The sequence below is a fragment of the Oxyura jamaicensis genome, chromosome 3 (assembly GCF_011077185.1).
Source record: "Oxyura jamaicensis isolate SHBP4307 breed ruddy duck chromosome 3, BPBGC_Ojam_1.0, whole genome shotgun sequence".
In the NCBI taxonomy this organism is placed as follows: Eukaryota; Metazoa; Chordata; class Aves; order Anseriformes; family Anatidae; genus Oxyura; species Oxyura jamaicensis.
This window is the reverse complement of record NC_048895.1, coordinates 114,729,948-114,749,539: the sequence shown is the minus strand read 5'-3', so window position 1 is coordinate 114,749,539 and position 19,592 is coordinate 114,729,948. Positions and strand designations below refer to the sequence as shown.

At 39.9% G+C, this 19,592-nt stretch overlaps 1 protein-coding gene across 9 annotated transcripts in view; it reads left to right on the top strand.

Moving 5' to 3' along the window:
• Positions 1–19,592, top strand: part of PKHD1 (PKHD1 ciliary IPT domain containing fibrocystin/polyductin) — a 253,587-nt gene that overhangs the window by 112,361 nt on the left and 121,634 nt on the right. For all 9 annotated transcript variants that reach the window (XR_004749563.1, XM_035322238.1, XM_035322239.1 and 6 more), the window contains 9 exons: positions 536–693; positions 2,264–2,458; positions 3,648–3,773; positions 6,405–6,538; positions 11,387–11,499; positions 12,729–12,828; positions 14,088–14,222; positions 17,255–17,390; positions 19,071–19,317. Coding sequence is in view for 8 of the 9 variants with exons in the window: in XM_035322238.1 (XP_035178129.1) it covers positions 536–693; positions 2,264–2,458; positions 3,648–3,773; positions 6,405–6,538; positions 11,387–11,499; positions 12,729–12,828; positions 14,088–14,222; positions 17,255–17,390; positions 19,071–19,317 (1,344 nt within the window). In the remaining variant the exon portion in view is untranslated. The remainder of the gene's footprint in view (positions 1–535; positions 694–2,263; positions 2,459–3,647; positions 3,774–6,404; positions 6,539–11,386; positions 11,500–12,728; positions 12,829–14,087; positions 14,223–17,254; positions 17,391–19,070; positions 19,318–19,592) is intronic.

Sequence of the window (19,592 nt, the reverse complement as noted above, 5' to 3'; positions counted from 1 at the left end):
TCAGTATGGAAATACTGCTTTGTTTTTCCCCTGAACATTAGCTTGGCTGTTTGTGCTCTCTTTGTTTTCTGTGCATGGAGACGTTAGCCAAACTATACTTCTTACATCAAAACCAGTGCTGAAGCATCTTCTCTGTTTGGGAGGCAGCCTAACTCTAATACTCTTGAAGGTCAATAGTAGAATTTCTTGCTAGAAATATGTGGGGCTCAATGAAGAAAATACTCGTGTTTGTCCCCACAGTATGTTTTGGGAAGATGAAGGAAATTCAAATACTGAAATATTTTGGTGTAAACGTACAAAATCTAAGGAGAATTTGTGAGTTTCAGAGACAAGATGAAAATAATATCAGCAAAGGAAAAATATATCTAGCCCATATATGCAGATGCATTAGGTAAACCACTGTCACTTGTGAGAAGATGACTGATACCAGCTCTGAATTTGGATGGTTGGGTTCATACTTTAACTTAGGGTAAACATCATTCCTGTTCTCTGTCAGCTGCATATGCTTTTGTGCCTTTTTTATGTCTTTCCCTAGGTACTCCCACAGCGTTGGAGAGGAAAGGGTGAATGGGCAGAGCCTGCCTTTGACTGCTGTGGTGGCACTGATTAGCAGAAGGGTTATTGTTCAAGGGAATGTCACCAGCGAGAGGAGGTCCCACCTCAGAGAGTGTGCAAAAACAGGTGTTGCAAGAGGTGAGGAGGTCTTTTGTAACAGAAGCATACCGGAGAGTAAAATTGCTTTGTTAAAACCGCATCATGGTGTCACTGTGCATTAGAAATATTTTTTAATAGGGTAACTTTTAGATATACCAGTGCCAGGAAGGCAATTTTATCTTTCCAAATATTATTTGACATTGAAGTACGAAGTCTTGGAGTTGCAATGCATTTCATTGTAATATCTCAGATGTAATATTTTCACATTGTTGTTTCAAGCCATCTTGGGAAAGACCCCTTGGTTTTGCCTGAGCCTAAGGGTGTAGAAAAGAAAGTATCTTCTGAAAACGTATTTCAGTGTACATAATATATTAAATTTTTAATTGTGTTTACTATTTAGTCACTTTAAGAAGAAGGATAAACAAAGCAGCCTGATGCTTGTTGTACTCATTGGTATAAAATATTAAGACGTTTTTTAGTGCTTAGGGATATCAAAAACCAAAACCAGGTGATGGTTTCTTGTAGCATTTAGTAGCAGTGGTGAAACAATTGGTATCTCAATTCTCCTTTGGTTTCACCTTTGTGAAACACAATGAAGTTTGACGAATGGCTTCCTGATTTACACCAGCAGGTGAGGAAATGGAGTCAGACACAGCAATTATAATTTAAGGAGAGTTAGGTTATCTGGCAACCCAGGTATAAGTCTTCTTTTAAAAATAAAATGCCTTGGGCATTCAGACTGTGACACAAGACTTCATTTGATATCCAGCAGCCAACTGCTTATATTACTCATGGATTTATGGTCCATTTTGTGTGGAACTCATAAATATAGTCTCTGAAATGTGCTAACTGTTTGAGCTGTTTGAGGTTTTTATTTGCATTAATGTTTAGGAGGATTTCTCAGAGGAGTCACGAGAAGATGAGGAGGAAGTGATTTTAATTTATTTATTTATTTATTTATTTTTGTGTGTGTGTGGTTAATTTACTTTGTTTAAAAGAAAAATGAGTATTACTAACTGTAAGCAGACCCAAGTTATATATTCAAGTCTGAATCACCTTGTACCAAAATATCCTAAGCGCAGACCTGTGAAAGGACACATTTGATGTTGATTCATTCCCCAGCCTCTCCTTGTCTTCAGACTGTGGGAAGTAATGTTTCCTCACCCATATGCAGGGACAGTCAGGAGAGGATTTTAAAGAAATTTCAAAATGTTCTCATTTCAGCTTAGTTCAGTATAGCCATGCCCAATCCTCTTTTCAAGAACCTCACCCAAGGTAAATCAATGTCAAATACATCATCCCTGTGCATAGGCCTATTTAAAATTGAACACAAGGAACTTTCCAAAGCATATAACTGCCACAGCTTCCTGCTGGTTTTAATAAAATATATATATATATATCTAAAAAGTCCACACTCTAAGGGAAGAAACTGTGAAAGTACTCAGGAGGAGTATCAAACATGCTTGTTTTTGGACATGTGTTTAAGGTTGCTGCTGGAGACAGGAGTTCACTGAGTGAGTGTGGTGAGTCTCATGATGTGGCTTGAAGGCACGTCCCATGGTCACTGCAGAGATGTAATGCTGATAGCTCCTACTGGGTTGTATTCCAGGTGGTTCCAGCTGTCTGTACAAGCGAAGTGAGAGGCAGCTGGGGTCCCGGGACCTGGGGGCCATCGTCATTGTGGAGGCTTTTCAGGGAGAGGCAAGTTGGCTGCGGGTGGAGGGGGTCCAATTCCGCCACATGGGCCAAACGTTTGGGAAGCACCGCAGCGCCCTGACAGTTGCTGGCAATGCACGGATGGCAGGTGAGACAGCTGCTCTGGAGACGGGCCCAAATGATCTCACATTATCCACCTTTTCCTGCCCAAAGATGGGTCTGCACAACATGACCCAAAACCAGATCCTATGTCTGAGAGCACTGTTGAAATGCTTCTTGAACTCCAGCAGCTTGGTGCCGTGACCGCTGTCCTGGGGAGCCTGTCCCAGTGCCCGACCACCTCTGGGTGCAGAACCTTTCCCTCACACCCAGCCTGACCCTCCCCTGTCCCAGCTCCATGCCGTTCCCTCGGGTCCTGTCACTGTCCCCAGAGAGCAGAGCTCAGCGCCTGCCCCTCTGCTCCCCTCGTGAGGGAGCTGCAGGCCGCCATGAGGCCTCCCATCAGTCTCCTTTTCTCTATTTGGTGTGCCACTTCTAGCTCTGGAATTGAAAGCCCTAATATACTATAATGGAGCCCAGAGATGTCTCAGGGATGTTCAGTAGCATAAGCCAAAATGTAATTATATGACCTGAAAGTTAAGGAACATACTTAGTCGTTTTGACTGGTTCTTTGGTTAGCACAAAATTAATCTCTGTGGAAGTGGCAATGAGGTGTCTGAAGACTGGTGGTGTTGGGAGCAAGTTAGGTCAGCTCAAAGGTTTTAAGGGTTCTAGATTGGACCTTCCCTTTCAGTTAGCCCACAACTTTGTCTTCCCTATGCCAGATTCATTACCGTGTGAGGATCTAGGCTTCCCGGTGGCCAAAGGCAGCCTTGGAGATGATCGTGGAGTACAGTGGGCAGGTCACCATGCCTGGCTAGACAAGGTGTATGAGATACCTGCTCTGTACTTGCTGCCCTTCTGAGATGTTCCTTCTTTCCTTCAGGCCCAATTCAGTCAATTCAATCACCCAATTTCCTGAGCTCATAACATAGCTCACTCATAGGATACTGCTGTATCCTTTCCCTTGGATCTCCTCCTCCCTCATAATAATGGATGCCTCAAATAACCCATTTCTCTGCTCAGGGCCCCTATTCTCTACTGTGGCCATCTCAGCAATGCCTGCCTGTTGGCAAAGACCTGCAAAGATGAGCAAGGGTGGGCAGCTACAACTGGTCAGTCTTATGGCAGTGAAAAGGATTAATTGCACAGCATCAAAGGATGAGGAACTAATATAAAATTCTCCCAACCTTCAAAATGCAATGTGCTTTTTGCTCACAGTATTCTTTTCTTTCCAGACTCTTACATACGTAGCTGCTGTGTTTTGGACTCCTTTGGCCAAGGACTCCATCTGGCTGGGATCTCAAACCTTAGTGTGGACAACAATGTCTTCTATAACATTTCAGGCCATGGGCTTCTACTGGGTAAGTGAAACAGGAAAATATCTATCCTACATGTAACAGCAACATGTGCTGATGATCATTTGCATGAAAATGTCTTTGGAGAACAGGATCCTTAACTGCACCCTGATGACTTTAATCACATCTTCTAAATTTCCTGGTATAAGTGAATCTGGAATAAAACTCTCAATATTCCTCATGCAACTCCTAGCAGTTATTTCTGTTTGGCCATACATATACTCTTTCTTCAGGTCAGTCTTCACTTGGATCTTTTTTTTTTTTTTCTCTTTTTTTTTTTTTTCTTTTTTTCCCCATGGTGTACAACTGGAAGGATATTTGTTTTTAAGGAATTGATTTATCTCTCTGTAGAAGAGCACCATTATGCAATATTTAAGACCCCAGTTCAGTGAGGCATTTAAGAGCATACTTACCTTTAACTTCAGTCATTTGACATTGAAGATAATGGAGTGAAAGCATATGTTAAAAGTTAAGCAGAGGATTTAGCTCTTAAATAAATTGGAGCTCGGAGCAACAAAACTGTTAAACAACAAAATATTTCTCCTAACTAACCATCAGGAGATTGACTTGCAGCATCTTCTGCTGGGATCTCATGTTGCCTGAATACCTAAAGATAAAGCTTGATTTTTGTCTCCATCAGAGATAGGATAAAAAATGACCAATTTTAAGATAAACAGAGATAAAAAAAAAAAAAACACCCTTCAGTTCCACTCACACAGAGAGTCCCTATGCTAGGTTCTGTATATAAACATAATAGGATGTGATAGATTATGATTTAAACAGAGGAGACTAATAAAAGAAGAGCAACTGTCCACATCTTGCAGATGAAGAGAGCTGGCCCAGAGAGATGTGATGACTTGCTAAAGGTGAGACACAGAGTCCTCGTGGCTATGGGAAGCAGAACAAGATCTCCATCCTGCTGGGACACCTGGGCTCACTTGTGCTAGGACATGCTTCTGGCTTAAAGGAGTCTGAGCTGAGGTGAACATTTCCTTTGAAGTTTCAGCCTGAATACACCTTACCCCAAGATGTCTTTAATGGCTTCACTGTCAGCAGCTCCAGAGGGTCTGATGAATGAATTTATATATCATTTTGTTGCCTGTGAAGGAATATTTATTATAGCTGGCTGTTTGCAGCTCCAGAATCCCTCAGTGATTTCATCTAAAACCCGTATTTTCAGGGGTTTTGCAAGACAGTCATAAAAATTCGCTCTGGGCTTAGAATTAATTGACATACCAGGTCTCAGCTTGGAAGCCAAGACCTTTTTTGCTACCTCACAAACCTATATGGCTGTCACAAGGACTGCTTTAGGACCCTGCTTATGCTCTGGTAGTGGCATTATTTGTAGTAAATATATCCTGGAAAGAAAATATTTCCTAAATGGATATTATTCCAAAAATGGAGAAAGGCTCAAAAGACTGGGAGGAAAGCTAAAAGTAATTACTCTCCTCTCCAAAACAAGAGCTCATATGTTTTGCTGTGGTTTACATTTAGGGAAGCAATGACTAGGGAAGGGATCTGTGGTAGTACTGGAGCAGGTATAGTACTGGACAGGTAGTACTGGACAGGCATAGTCTGTCCACATAGTCTGTCCACTATTTGTCACTGGGTGGCACATTTCTTCATGGTATAGTGTAAAAGGATATATATATATCTTTTTCTCCCTAATTCAATACTGTTCTGGAGCATCCCTTGACTCTGAGTTGTGTGATCAATTGACTGATTAATTTTTATTTCTCTTATGTTTCACATTTAGGGATGGGGAACCTCCACTTTTGTGCAGGGTTGTGACAGTTTTAGATTTTTTCTTATATATAAGTGAGGCAGTGTATGGAGACACAGGAGATGCAATTTTGCCTGGGTACCCATAAGTGGAATCACTTAAAAACTCATTTATTTATTTATTTATTTATTTATTTATTTATTTATTTATTTATTTATTTTTTCCTCCCAGATGTAACAAGTGACTTATAATAGTCCCTTTATTTATTTCTCCATAAACTTGGGATGAAGTATGTCTGCAGTTATTTTCATATATAACACTTCATAGAGGGTTTTCTGCATATTGAATTGTGGAATTGTGGTCTCTGTTGCCCCTTTGCAGAATATGTATTGTATTGCCTGACTGTATTTGTTTAATTAGAGTGTAGGCTCTTTGTGGCTGAAACTATTTTTTGTCATACTTACAATGTTGGTCTAATCTTGGTCAGATCGTTGATACAAACCATTGATACAGTTCACACCAATGTTAACAGTTGGATTAGATGATCTTTGAAGATCCCTTCCAACTGAACAATTCTATTCTATCTTGGTTGTGGCCTTCTGACCTTTCTGAAGCACACAGCCTTCCCCTTCCCATGCTATGCATTGCTGTGATCAGCCATGGCAGTCTTTGACCATGTCACAGCCATCTCTGTTAAACACAGATTTTTCTAAGTGCTTTTCAGACAGTGACTTACCGAAGAGCAGTCACACAAATCTAATTCCCAGGTGCACCATACCAGGGAAGCAGGCACTGCAAAAACAAGAAAGTTCTGTGATGTGTGCAATAGAGTGTGTCCAGGTATATTTTTCCCTATTCCTATCTTGCTTTTTTATTATTAATAATTATTATTTATTTGTTTGATTATTTTTAAGGAGAAGGACGGGAAAAGGGGAACAGAATCAGAAACAACCTAGTGATTGGCCTTTCTGGAACAGAGGGTTTATCCAACATTGAGACTCTGTCACCAGCAGGGATCTATATCAGGGCTCCTGCCAACCACATTGAGGTAAGAAGTTCAGGCATAAAACATAACATTTCTTTTCTATTCAAAGATATCAGAAAGATAAGGAGCTTTACCTGGGAGATCACATACACAACATTTACTTCTTGGCTGATCTGTCAGACACTGTGCTTGTGATGGGATAAAAAAAATGTGCACATTACAAAATAGATAATATTCATTGGCAAATTTATATGAAAATTGTGCTGCACTTGAATGCAGTACAATATTGCAGTGAGATTCTTCTTCCTGGGATACTTGTATTTTTTTTTTCTTTAGTAATTACTCAGTGATGACTAGACAAAATGGAAAATGAAAGTTTAGGCTCAGCTTCACTAGATTTTTTTCTCCTTCTGTCATTCTAAATTTATTTGAAAATCTCAATTTTAATGGACTGATGATAAACACAATAAATTTAAGCAATATCAAATGTACGTCCATCTGGATTTATAATAAGAGCTAATGCAGTCTCAGATTTGCATTCCAGGGTGAGAAGGAGAATGCTTTCCCCTTCCCATGAAAATGACATTGATTTTAAAAGCAAGCAAGTTTCACTGTTCTAAATAGTGAAAAAAAATTGGAAAATTAAAAAGCTTAATGACTAACAACCCTGCCATCAAAAAGTTGAGTTCAGTGAACATCTGTTTGTTTGCTAATTCTGAGATGCTTTCTTTTACTTCATTTTTGTTCTTATTTAAGTCATTTACATCTCAGGAAAGTCACTTTTAAGTGTTTCATGAAAACAAACAAACAGACAAAAAACCCACACGTCTTTCAGTGATTTCAAACCACTTTTCCTTCTCAATTATTTTAAGCCTGGAATTTCATTGTAACTGACCTTTCTTACCACAGTTTCAGTTGTGACAAATGCACATTTTCATTAAAAAAAATAATTCTGACCTGTTCTATTGCTAACCCACATAAACCAAAGCAATTACTAAGTGTCTGTGAAGACCCAATTGCCCCCTGGGCTTCTGTTTCAGGAGGAAAGAATTGCACCTAAATTTGAAGGTGAAAAAGAGAATAACACATTTCCTATGGTAGTCTGAAACCAATAGTACTTAGGAAGAAGGAGAGGACTTTCCTGCACTTCCCTCAAGGGTGTATTTATCATTTTTAAGACTATCAAATATGGTTAAAAATACAACAACGAGGCAGAATCACATGAATTTCAGCTCCATTAAACACAGTTTTGTACTATCTTGCACTGACTTACCCTGGAGCTGTCTGCTGGACTGCCGGTGGCTCAGCTTTTGCAAAGGGTTGCTGCAATTATCTCTATGGGTACGTGCAAACCGACTGTGGTGGGTTTTCAGAACATTTGCAGAGCTCTCTCAGTTCATGTGTCTTCGTAGATATTCCCAAAGCTGCGTCTGTGGCTGTGCTGCCAAACATCAGGGTTAAGCCTGCTCTCCAAAGCTGTCTTACTCAAGGCAGAATAGCAGATGGCCCTTGAAGGGTTGCTGATATACCTCAGTGTCGGCAGTTTCTCAGAGTGGGCTATCTGAGGCACTGCAGCAGCGAGAGAGTTGGCTCTAAGGAAAATATAAAGAAGTTACCCAGCTAAAAATTGTTATTAGGAGTACTTACTGTTCTCCAATAAGTATCGTGTTCAGTAGAAGACATGGAAGGACGTGGATATTAAGAGAAAAGGCTACATCTTTTTCCAATCAAACCCCCTGTGTCCTGTGGGCTTTTTCTTAGTATGATAATAATCACTAAATCAAGGGATGCTGTTCCAGCACGAGGACCATAGTGTTACACAGCTAGGCACCATTTATCTAGTAAAACAACTCACTAACTACTGCATATTGCTTTTTAGGTAGTTATAATCTTAACTGAACAGGCAGGTTCAAAGAGTAACAATGGGCAAGATTCATCTTTCCACTGCCTGGCTTCCAAGCCATGACATAGAATAGAAATTTGCCCTCTAGATTTCAGTGTTAGGATTTTTATTTATTTGGTTAATTGGCTGCTTGTTTGTTTGTTGTCTCCAGATTTTCATCTTTCAGTCACTGGTTTTAAATTTACAGGCTTCAATCTTTAAAGCAAAGATTACAGCTAAGGTAGACAGAGAGCTCTAGGTCCAGACTGTGTTACAGCTTCTGTACTTGATGGGTTAAGCTTTTCACACTGAGTCCTGCAACAAGATTTTCATATCTGCTCAATTTACTTGGGAGCCTAAATTTGTATCGGTGACTGAAGAGCTTAAATTTCCTTGAAAATCAGTGGTCTCCTAAACGGTGTTGAAATTGGGACACAGCAGTCACTCAAACCTGAGCCTACAAAGACATTCAGAGACCCAATTCCCACAGGTTTCCATTTGGCTTAAGCTCTTAAATGCATTTGAGAATCAAGCTGTTAGATAAAAATTTTATACAGTATAAGTGCAAAATGGTTATGACAAAGTTAGCAATTTTTTAAAAATAAAGTATGGAAGCCCTAGTTAAGTGACATAAGACAATTTCATTAGCAGGCTGGTTTCTTGTCTGGTATCAGCAAGTGGAACAGAAGATTCCTCTCTTTCCTACTGGTTGTTTTGTCACTGAAGTGAATGCCATGTGTCCCTGGTTCTGTTCTTGTGTGCAGGCAAAAAAAAACACAACAACAACCAAATAAAACAACCACAACAAAAACACCAGAAAAATCAACAACTCTCAGTTTTCTTAGGCCCATACTGGGCCCATACTGGCTTTTTTTTTTTTTGTAGTAACTTCCTATTCATAAACATTCAATGCCCTTAAATCCCAGCACCAGCGTGCAGTGCTCGCACATAACAACATACAAAGTAGGTTTTAAGAAATTCAGCCGGCAGGGTCTCTTCCCTTTCTTGCAATGATGTTGAAGACTGGGCAACAGCTTAACAAGAATGAGCAGGGCGGAGATCAACCCATGCTTCCATGTCAGAGGAGTGACTGATGGTTGTGCTGTTGATAAGTGATTTTGTTCCCCAGCACCACCCAACCCAGCCATTCTCCACAATGCCAAAGAGGTGAGGCTGCATCTGTTTGGCATTGATTGTTTCCCACCATTTCATTCCTGCTGAGATCTTTTCTAAAACCTTTTGCAAATTGTGTACATGTTGAAGTGAGCCCACTGGGGATACTCCTTGCATCCTACCGGGCTCTGAAATTGGGGGAACAGGGCTGGACATACTCTCCAGAGCTTTAATGTCATCCATAAGGTCAACATTCTGAGCCCCAATCATTTAAAAGAAATTCATGAAATATTTACATTTGCAGGGTTGTACAGATAGGAGACACTTTAAACGTCAGCCACTTATTTTACTGACTTGCGATGCATACCTCCGGGTATTTGGCATGCTCGAGGAGGTAATTTCTCTCTGGAATTTTGGTTGCACGGACATTCATAATATACTGACTTCCACAAAGAATTGATTTCCACACAAAATTCCCTCCTTGCCTAAAACCCCTGCCCTCCAGCCACTAGCTGGCTGAATAAATATGCAGTTTTTCCTTATGAATCATCTGCAGAATGCATGATTGGAGTCACAAGTAAAAGATCCTGGAAATAATGTGACAGGACTGCAGAAGCATTTTGTTAAAGGAAAAGGTTCTCTGGCTGCACTTTTGGAAAAAAGCAGCAGCTTTACCAAGGGATGGAGAGAGCAGTGCTTTGGTTATTGATATCTCTTTGTTGCTTGACAGATGTCAGAGATCACGACTGCAGGGAACACACTTGGAAGGGTCAGGAGAAAGTAATTGGAATATGGAGGCTTTCACCTCTGGGTCACCAGGTTCAGCTTTGATTTGGACCATCAGGGACCAAAAAGCCATTAGTTTTTAACACTGTCCGGTGACCCAGCAATGGTAGTTGCTGGGTGTGAGTCCCGATCTTAGCCAGCTCTTCTTATAGCTGCAAGAAAGCTCATTTTAGACTCCCTTTAGAGAACTAGGTACCTCCAGAGAGCAATTAATCTTATCTAAGGCTAGACAGGATGAATTGCCCTCTGGACATGCCTACACCTTACTTTTTTTCCTGGAAAGGGAGCCTAAGTTTAGCAGCCTGGACTTCAGCATCAAAATTTTACACATCTAAGGCAGTTGAGGAGGATCATGCCCAGATGCGCACATGAAAGCATCCCTGTATAGACAACATCCATGAACAAGTCAGTTTGGCTACGGTCCAAAATAAGCAGGTAAGAGCAGGTTTTTGCCCTGGAGAAGAAAATCTCCTAGCCCACTGTACAACCTCCTGCACAACTCACTTGCTACAGACTCTGCAAGAACCAAACTCCTAATTATAAGGCTAGGCTTATGTTCACTTCTTTTTTCTTTGCAAAGAAAGCAACTCCAGAATTTCATCATTAATAGATACTAATTGGCAATGACTTAATCTCCCCATGGTTAGTCACTTAACCTGTAAAAAAAAAGAATCAAACCCAAGTGTTTTACCACAGATCTGAGTAAGTTTAATTGTTCAGGCACTGACGTAGCATGAATTTGTATTTCTTTGCTTTGTCTTGACTTTTTCAGTGCCAATGTTGTTTCTTTTTTGCTGTATTGATTTTGGGGAGACATGAGTAACATGCAAACTGAGAAGTAAATCAGGAAAAAGTATAGTTTGCCATCAATACCATTTTGCTGTTGGGAGTTCATACTGCTAGGCCAGCCCTTGCTGTCTGGTTTGAGAGCAGGTTTTTGTGAGCCTGGCCCAAGGACAGAGCAAGAACAGGATGAGAGCATGGATACAGAAACAAGGTACCAGCTTCTGTCAGCCAGACGTACCAGAACCTGCCTTTTTTTTTTTTTTTTTTTTTTTTTCCATGAAACTTGTTTTAATTTTCAGAAATCTGTGGTAATCATTTTCACAACTGTGTATGTTTCTCTGCAGGGTAACACCGTGTGTGCTGCTGGGTACGGGTATCTATTTCATCTCTCCCCTGAGGGACCATCCAAAATGCCTCTCCTGTCCTTCAGTGAGAACGTCGCCCATTCCTGCACAAGGTATTTGGGGACCTCTGTATAAAAAGACTTACCTTCTGTGCTGCTAATTATAACAGAAGTGGAGAGCAGAAAAGGCTTTTTCCCTCTTTTCAGGATTTTTTCTTCAATTTTGCACCCTTTTAAGAGCTTTCTTTCTTGTTGAGCAGAGTTCTCAACAGCAGAGCAGAGTTAGTGATGGACAGTGATTTGGTTGGGGCTATTTTTCAGGGTCTTGAAACTTTGTCCCCTTGTTGAAAAGATCCTGATGTAGCTTATAGTACCACATTTAACACATTTCCTCGTCAACCATTTAACAGCAAAGCACTGAAGCAGGTATTCATGTGTTGAATTTAAAGCTCATTTTTAAGTATGCCAAACATTTTGAGCAGAAGAGGATGGTATGCAAGAGAACAGATACACAATTTCTTTCTTACACTTCTCCTTTAACATGTGTTACAGGCCAACATTAGAGATATGACGCTGGTTTACATGACCTGAAGTGGCATTTCTTACCTCCAGATGCTTTACAGAATAGCAGCATGAATAATCAATGTTAAGAGTTTAGCCTCTTATAATGTAGGTTGAAATGGAGAACAAGCACTTTGCAGGCCAACAGGCTGAAAAGTGCTGTATGTATGCCTGACATTACATGTAACACTAGTTGTTGTAGTACCCAGCAACAGCTGTTCACTACAGCTTTTGTCTGTGCTTCCCTAAAACAGAAACCATGGTAAATGGCATTGTGCTAAAAATCAGTGGATGGAGTTGCTTGTAGTGTTAGGGAATCTGGCTAATACTCTGGATTTAAAATCTCTGAGAAGATCAAACCAAGGACTGCATTCAGGAGCACATAGTTTTAGAGTGTACTCAAAGTTGTTTGAATCCAAGATTGAGAAGGGACTAATCCATCTAGGTTCATTTAGGACTCACCTGAAGCCAGCACTGGTTGAAAGCTCATGGATATGATGGAGGTGCACTGCAGCAAGCTCCTGTCAGGGGTACTGCATGCTGCACCTGATGCACCTTCTCCTGAGAAGAAAATAAATTTCAAGTAAGCTCTCCTACATTATTAGATGCCTGAAATAAATACTGCTATCCCTGAGCTTTTAGTCTTTGAATAAAGGGTAAAGTCTTGTGCAGAGAACTGTTATAGATATAAGATCTTAGATGTCAGCTGATGAATAGGAAAATGTGGCCATGAATACATGCGCTGTAAAGAAGCAGTGTCCTTTGCTTTCTTTGCTTCACAGGAATGGATTGCTTGTGTACCCAGAATATTTGCCAGACAGCTCAAATGGCCCTGTTCAGCTCAACAGCTTCACAGCTTGGAGCAGCCAAGGTGGAGCCCAGGTATATTTGTCTTGACTGTCCTCCATGGTGCTCAGGAAATGTTATTTGATCTCTAGATGTGTACTGTAGCTATAATGACTTCTAGACTGCAAATAGACCACAATTGCTGTAAAACATCTTATACCCGTTTCTCCGTGCCCCTCAGCTGCATGTTTTGGTGATGAAGCTAGAAACAATTTGTGTGAGCTCTTCTTATATGGAACCAACTTTACTATCACTGATAGCTGAAGTGGTCTCTCTAACCACCTAATGTATGTCTGCCACTATAATACAGACAAAAAACAAACAAACAAACAAACAAAAAACAATCCTCCCAGTGGATCTTAGGTATTCATAAAGATTGCAGTCGGTGAAGGATCTGTTGCTTTCATAGGGTTAACGGTTTACATGGGAATTTTCCCATCCATGTTAAAAATGTGCACTTTTTGGTTTGAATTTGTCTAGCTTCACTTTTCAGCTATTGTAGCTCTGACTTGATCTGATTAAAAAAAAAAACAAAAAACGTAACCCCCCAACCCCCCAAAATATCTGACATTTTCTTTTCATACTGGTACTCAGAGTCTGTGACCCTTTTAAGCCCCTGTTTGATGAACTGAAGAGATTGTAGGTGTTTCTCTGTAAGGCATTTTTTCTAGTCTAACCCATCCTATGGCACTTCCCTTGAAGCTGTTCAATTTTTAAGTGTGTTAAACTGGCATATTGTCTCTGGAAAAGGTTACTTGTATGAAATGAAATAAAACAATAGGTTGTTTGCAGTTTTGTTTCTGTGATTTTCTCCACCTAACTTATAATTGCTTTGTACATTATTGTCCCAGCATACATTAATGACCAAGTTTATTTTGCTTTCCCTAAGCTTGCTCTAGGAACACTCTTCTAGCTGTTAGGTGACTGCAAGCAATACCTCTGGTTATTTTCAAGGCATCTTTCTATAAACATTAATGTTACACTATTATTCTTTCGAGTAATGAAAATCATGATATTTGGAGCACTTTTACCCTGTTTGTTACCAATTTTCTGATTTTACTTCATACTGTTCTTTTATATTTTAACATGAAAAACAATTTGCAGAATGTATTTTTTTTTTTTTGTATTATTATTTGAAAGCTAAAAAAGAAATTAAGGGGAGATTCTCAAATAATAAATACGAATTCAGTTGTTTTGCACTCTCACATTCTCTATTGTATTATAAGAAAAGCACAGTTATAAACCACAGCTTTTTAAAATTATTGGCTTTATTATTTTATTATGTTTTTATATAGATTTTCAGGAGCAGCAACCTCATACTCCAGAGTTTCTGGATTTATGCGTGCACAGACTTCGGCATTGACATCGTTGAAAGCCTGGGAAACACATCTGTAGCTAATAGTTTTTTAATTGGACACATTGGGCAAAAGGTAAGCACTGCAGGAACTAGCTTAGTGTCTCTTGAGTTGCACAACAACTCTTCAAAAAGAAATTTAAGGAAACAAATAAGCAACCTGAACGTCCATGCTCCGTGGCAATTTAGGTAAAGTTTGGCTTTTAAAAATTTATACGTAGGGAGAAAAAAGAAACAGCTTCAGGAGGAGTTTTGGGCACTGATCTATTCGCTTAATCCTCTAGCTGTCTTCTGCTGCTTGGAAAAATGATGCCTGCAGCAGCAGCACCTGCAAGGGACACTGATTTGGTGATGAAGCAAAGAAACTTGCAGCATCAGGGCCTGCTGGAACCGGGGATTTTGTTGCTTCTGCTGGCAGCGGCAGAAGAGAAATAGCATTTGATCAGCTGGATCCTGCATCATTTTTCAGGCACTCCATTCATTAGCAGCTGATGGTACAGAGCTGAATAAACATCAGCTGTTGAGAAACTGGAGTTTGCATTATGCAGGAAAAATCAGCATTTTATTTTTTTTTTTCCAATTTTTCATCTTGGTATGAAAGTTTCAAAGACTTTTTAAACAAACTTGAAACAAGGTCTTTGATTTTTCTATTTGAATTTTGAAACATTGAAAGATTTTATATTATTATGTTTATTCATATTTTTTAATACAAAATGACATTTAAAAGTCAAAACAAAATCATACTTTGGTTCAATTATGAGCTGGAGGATTGTAGTAAGATAAGTATTATTTTTTTTTTCCCTTATCTATGCTTTTTCTCAGAAACTATTTTTTTTAAGAGAAATCACAATTTTTGTTTAAACAAGGTCTTCCTTGTTTATAATTCATATAAATCTTTTGCAGTAACATGCATGCATTATTTAACCACATACAACTGAGCATGACGAGGGTAATGATAAGTTTGATTACTTTTTTAGGTAACAATCTGGTTTCCTCTATTCTCTCATACCGTCATTGGTTCACCTGGAACACATAGTGCTGCTTATTTACTTGAGAATGAAAAATGTCACCAAAAAGTAACATTTTTATTTATGCAACAAATACGATCTTCTCTTATTTCTTTAGGCAGCTGAACAAAGTCCTTTGGGTGCTATGAGGTTGTTAACCGATTAATAACATTGATTAATAACATAGATGATGAACGAATTTTAGTTACAACTGGCCACAGATGCCTGTTTTCAATTTTGAGGTCCCATTTCCCCTGCTTGGATTTCTGTTGCTATTCATAAAATTAATTTTCTCTCTGACCAGCAGAAAAAGAGTTTTAAATGAGTTTTCCTCAGAAGCTTACAGAAAGAAATCTCTGCAGTGGACCTATTGAAAGTATCCTGTCCTACAGGGCCTCCCTGAAAGCCTCTCCTGTCCTCCCTGTCCTACAGGGGCCCAATGACACAATGACTTTCTCTCAGACACAAATGGATGCGTGTTTTTGCTTTGCAGGATACATGGAAGGACTCTGATGCTGTACTTGTTAAGAGATTTAGAGGCACTCAGCTGTGCCTTGTTTCTTGCTGCACCCCAGGGGGGTGATTATCTTTGATTATCTCTTGATAAGAGCCTCCTTGTCATAATTTACATCTTAATTTATGTAATTCTCCCTTTAATAATGATGTCTCTTTAATATCAATTAAAACTTTGTGACATTAATTTAATGGGAACATGGGATATTTCTCTCTGCTAGCCCTTCCAGTTTTTCAAAGAGGTGCTTTAAACCAAGATTGTTTTCCGGAAATATCAGGACATATCAAAATTGGAGCTTTGATCAATTAATACATTAGTGGCAGAGTCAGATCCAAGGCCTGTAAAAGGCAGGGGAAAACTTCACTTAGCTTCCTAGATATTCAGTCAGCCCCTCTCTTGCTTTATAAATCTACTTAATGCCTCTGTGGAGCCATTTGAGGAAAACCACCTCTTACTGAAAAACTAGAAGGTCTGAGACAGGTGACACACACTAGGGGAGGAATTACCATCCCACACCCTTCTTCTACTTAGTGATCATTAAAAATGATAGAAATGGGGCTGGGGTGGAAGAATAGGCAAGTGTAAGCATTAGAAAAAGCATAGAGTTCTGAACGAGTTATTACCAGCAGCTAGGAATGTCTACTTAGCAGTGACTTGGATGAAGATGACCCAAGGATCAGGACCATCATACCAGGTGTTTTGGCCTCAAAGTAAGAGAGGTGATGGAGACGCTGCTTCTTAATGAGATTAAAGATAGTACCACTCCTCTGAAGTGACAAACTATTTCTAAAAATCCGTTTCATTCCAAATTTTCACACAGGGCTGATTTCTCCCTTGAAATTCTGCTATAGCCTTTGGGATCTGTTCTGCAAAACTGTTTATTGGCCTCAGAAACAGCATCACATGTTCCTACCAGCTCTTTATCCTCTAGGCTACCCGCTGGCATAGAGTACTTCCTTCTTCCCAGCCTGTCTCCAAGATAAATGGGCCGCGATATGCGCTTATCCTCTCTGTCATGGACTCCAATCACCAGTGAATCTAGCTTTATTTTTGTATTTCTCATTGTTTGTGTGTTTTGCTCTTCCTTTTCACATGTCCAGCTTAAATTCTTCCCACCCATCCCCAGTCATGCAAAAGTATTCTGAATCTCAACTGTCAGGTTCTTCTTGGAACCTAAAATAGGATAATTGGCTTTATAAAGGAAACATGGAAATTTCCTGCCTGATGGACAAGACAAAGTAAAGTAAAAGGGGATGTAAATGAATCTTCTCACTGTGCCTTCCAGGTGGATTTTTTTCTTCACAGGGAATGTGCAGTTCCATCTCCCTTCAGATGTCTAACTTTACCTAGTATATAGTAGCCAGGACTGAAAGGAACACTATTGCGTAATGTAAATAGTGAATTAAACATGTGTTACTTGCCACAAGTTGCAAGGCAATAGGTTATAAGTGTCCTTCAAATAACTCCAGAACCAGGGGATCAAGTGCAGTCACCTCCTTGTCTCCCAGCTGCTGTATCCTGGACTCCTTAGACCTGGAGATTCACGTGTTGATTTGTTTCCCAGTGCTCTTTGTTTCTTCATTTCAGGATGGAACCTGTATGTCTGCAGGACTAAAAACTCCCAGAAGATACCAGCTATTCATCTCCAACACAGAGTTCAGGAACTTTGATATGAACACTTGCACAGCAATCAGGACCTGTTCTGGCTGTTACCAAGGGCAGGGTGAGTACAACCTACACTTTTTGAGCAGTGTTTGAATAGTCCTTGGCTGCATCCCATTTCGGATTCATATTTTTAGAAGTTCTTAGCTTCTTCAGACGATCACTAATAGAGATTTCAGCAGAATCCTGGAAAAAGTTGTGTGCAATGATGAAGAGGACTGTCCCCAGTTTTGCTTCAGTTATCTTATTACTATGTTTGCTATAGACAAGTTTTCCAGAGCTTGGTTTTGAGTTATTTGCATATGCGATTTGCCTATGTTTCAGTGCAGTCTGTAGTTTTCAAACTTGTCATTCTCTTTGCATCACTTCCCCAACTGGGACACCAAGATAACAGCTCTTCCCTGTTTGCAGGGAGATGGGGCATAGGAAGGTGATATGGAGCTGCAAGATAGATACTGTGCAGCTCAGATGAACTGAGAAAATTTCCGAGTCAGGATTGTAGTGATATGCACAACAACTCTCAATAATACTTACCCTTTTTTAGTGTGTGCATTTTGCTGACATTGTTGGCAGGCTGAACAAGACCCTTTAGCTGCTCTGCTCTGCTCATGGTCAGATTGTAAGTTCTTCAGCATTTAGTTGGTGCCACATATTGTAGATGATTTTGAGAAAAAGGTGGCCTTACTTTTGCACTGATTTTATTTTAACAGTGGGACTTAGGAATGTTTTTTAATATTTTGACTTGTTGCTTCTTCATTTTGGGACGTAACATTTCAAGAGTGATGATTTGTTTAATAACTGTGATGCATCCTCACACAATTTTACCAAGCTACAACCTCAGGCCAGCCTAAACCTTCGGTGAATTTGCCTAAGATAATATATGTAAACTAAGCATCCTTTTGAGCTTTGAAGAAGTACCCAAAGGCTCTTTTACGAACATTCCAACTGCAATTACCTCTTAAATATATTTATATATAAACTTATACTGCCCTACAATAACATAACAGAGAAGAAGACTTCAGGAGGTGAGTGAGATCAAAGGACAGGAGGAATAGTAAAATCTGACTCAGAGAGGCTACAACTGACAATACGATAGGCAAATAGTAACCAAATGTGGCACATGAACACTCATGCCAAAGCTGACTTGTTACGGTACGTGGGGAAATAATTTTTGGACACTCCTGGAAATATTAATGTATTCAAAAACTTTCTATGCTATAGCCTACATGAATATTCCTCCTTGCTGTATCTGTCAGTGTTACAGTAGTGAAAACATACTCCAGCCACACTTTTTAGCCACGGCTTTATCCTGCCCGGTGCTGTACATATGCACACACAGATAAGCAGCCCATATCTCTGAAGAATTTGTCTTGTAAACAGTGTAGAAAATATCTATAAGTGTTACTGTTTTGGGGAGGATAACTTTCGGCAAATGGACTTTTGAAAAGGTTTTTGGAGTCACTCAGGAGATACCGGAGGAGCAGCACCTGGATCAGAGGAGCCTGTAACAAGTCCTGTCACAGCAGGATGCTGGACAGGTGGGACCTACCCAGAACATAAAATTATAAAATTCCTACCACCAGTTTTTTATATTTTTTTTCTGAATTCCCCCCTCTTGTTGACTTAGCAAACACTCTTCCAAAGTGATGGTGAAGTGAAGCTAATCTCTTTTTCTCCAGAGAAGCCATCAGACCTTGAAGAGGTCAGTCTTTGTTTCTGAATTGCTGCTTGTTCCTCCTAGGTGGGTTTACAGTGAGAGCTGAACGTCTGGCCTTCACCAACTCACCTTTCCAAGTGTCCTTCCCCTTTCCTCACTCTGCCATCCTTGAGGATCTTGATGGATCTGTCACTGGACAAGAAGGAAGTCATCTCCTCCCTTCTACAGACATCCTTGGGGCTTCGTGCACATCCAGTGCCAATTTCAGTCAAGCTTCTGGTGGCAGCATTTGTGGCAGAGACCTTGTTTTCCACCGTATGTCTCTTCATTTGTAAGTAACCATTCCTCTTTTGAAAAACCCCACTTGCTCTGTTTTATATTGAGAGAGCTGCTGTGTCTAAACATGATACCAAGACTCTTTGCTGGGTCCTAAATGAGGTCAGGATAAAAGCCTGAACACTGGCATACAATAGTCTGTGCTGTTGTCCACATGATCTCTGGCTCCATTTTTGATGTGATTACTTGTTCTTGCCCAGACAGTTCCCAGGCATGATTTTAGTGACAGTACAGGGACCATTCCCAACTGGCAATTTGGATGTGGTCATC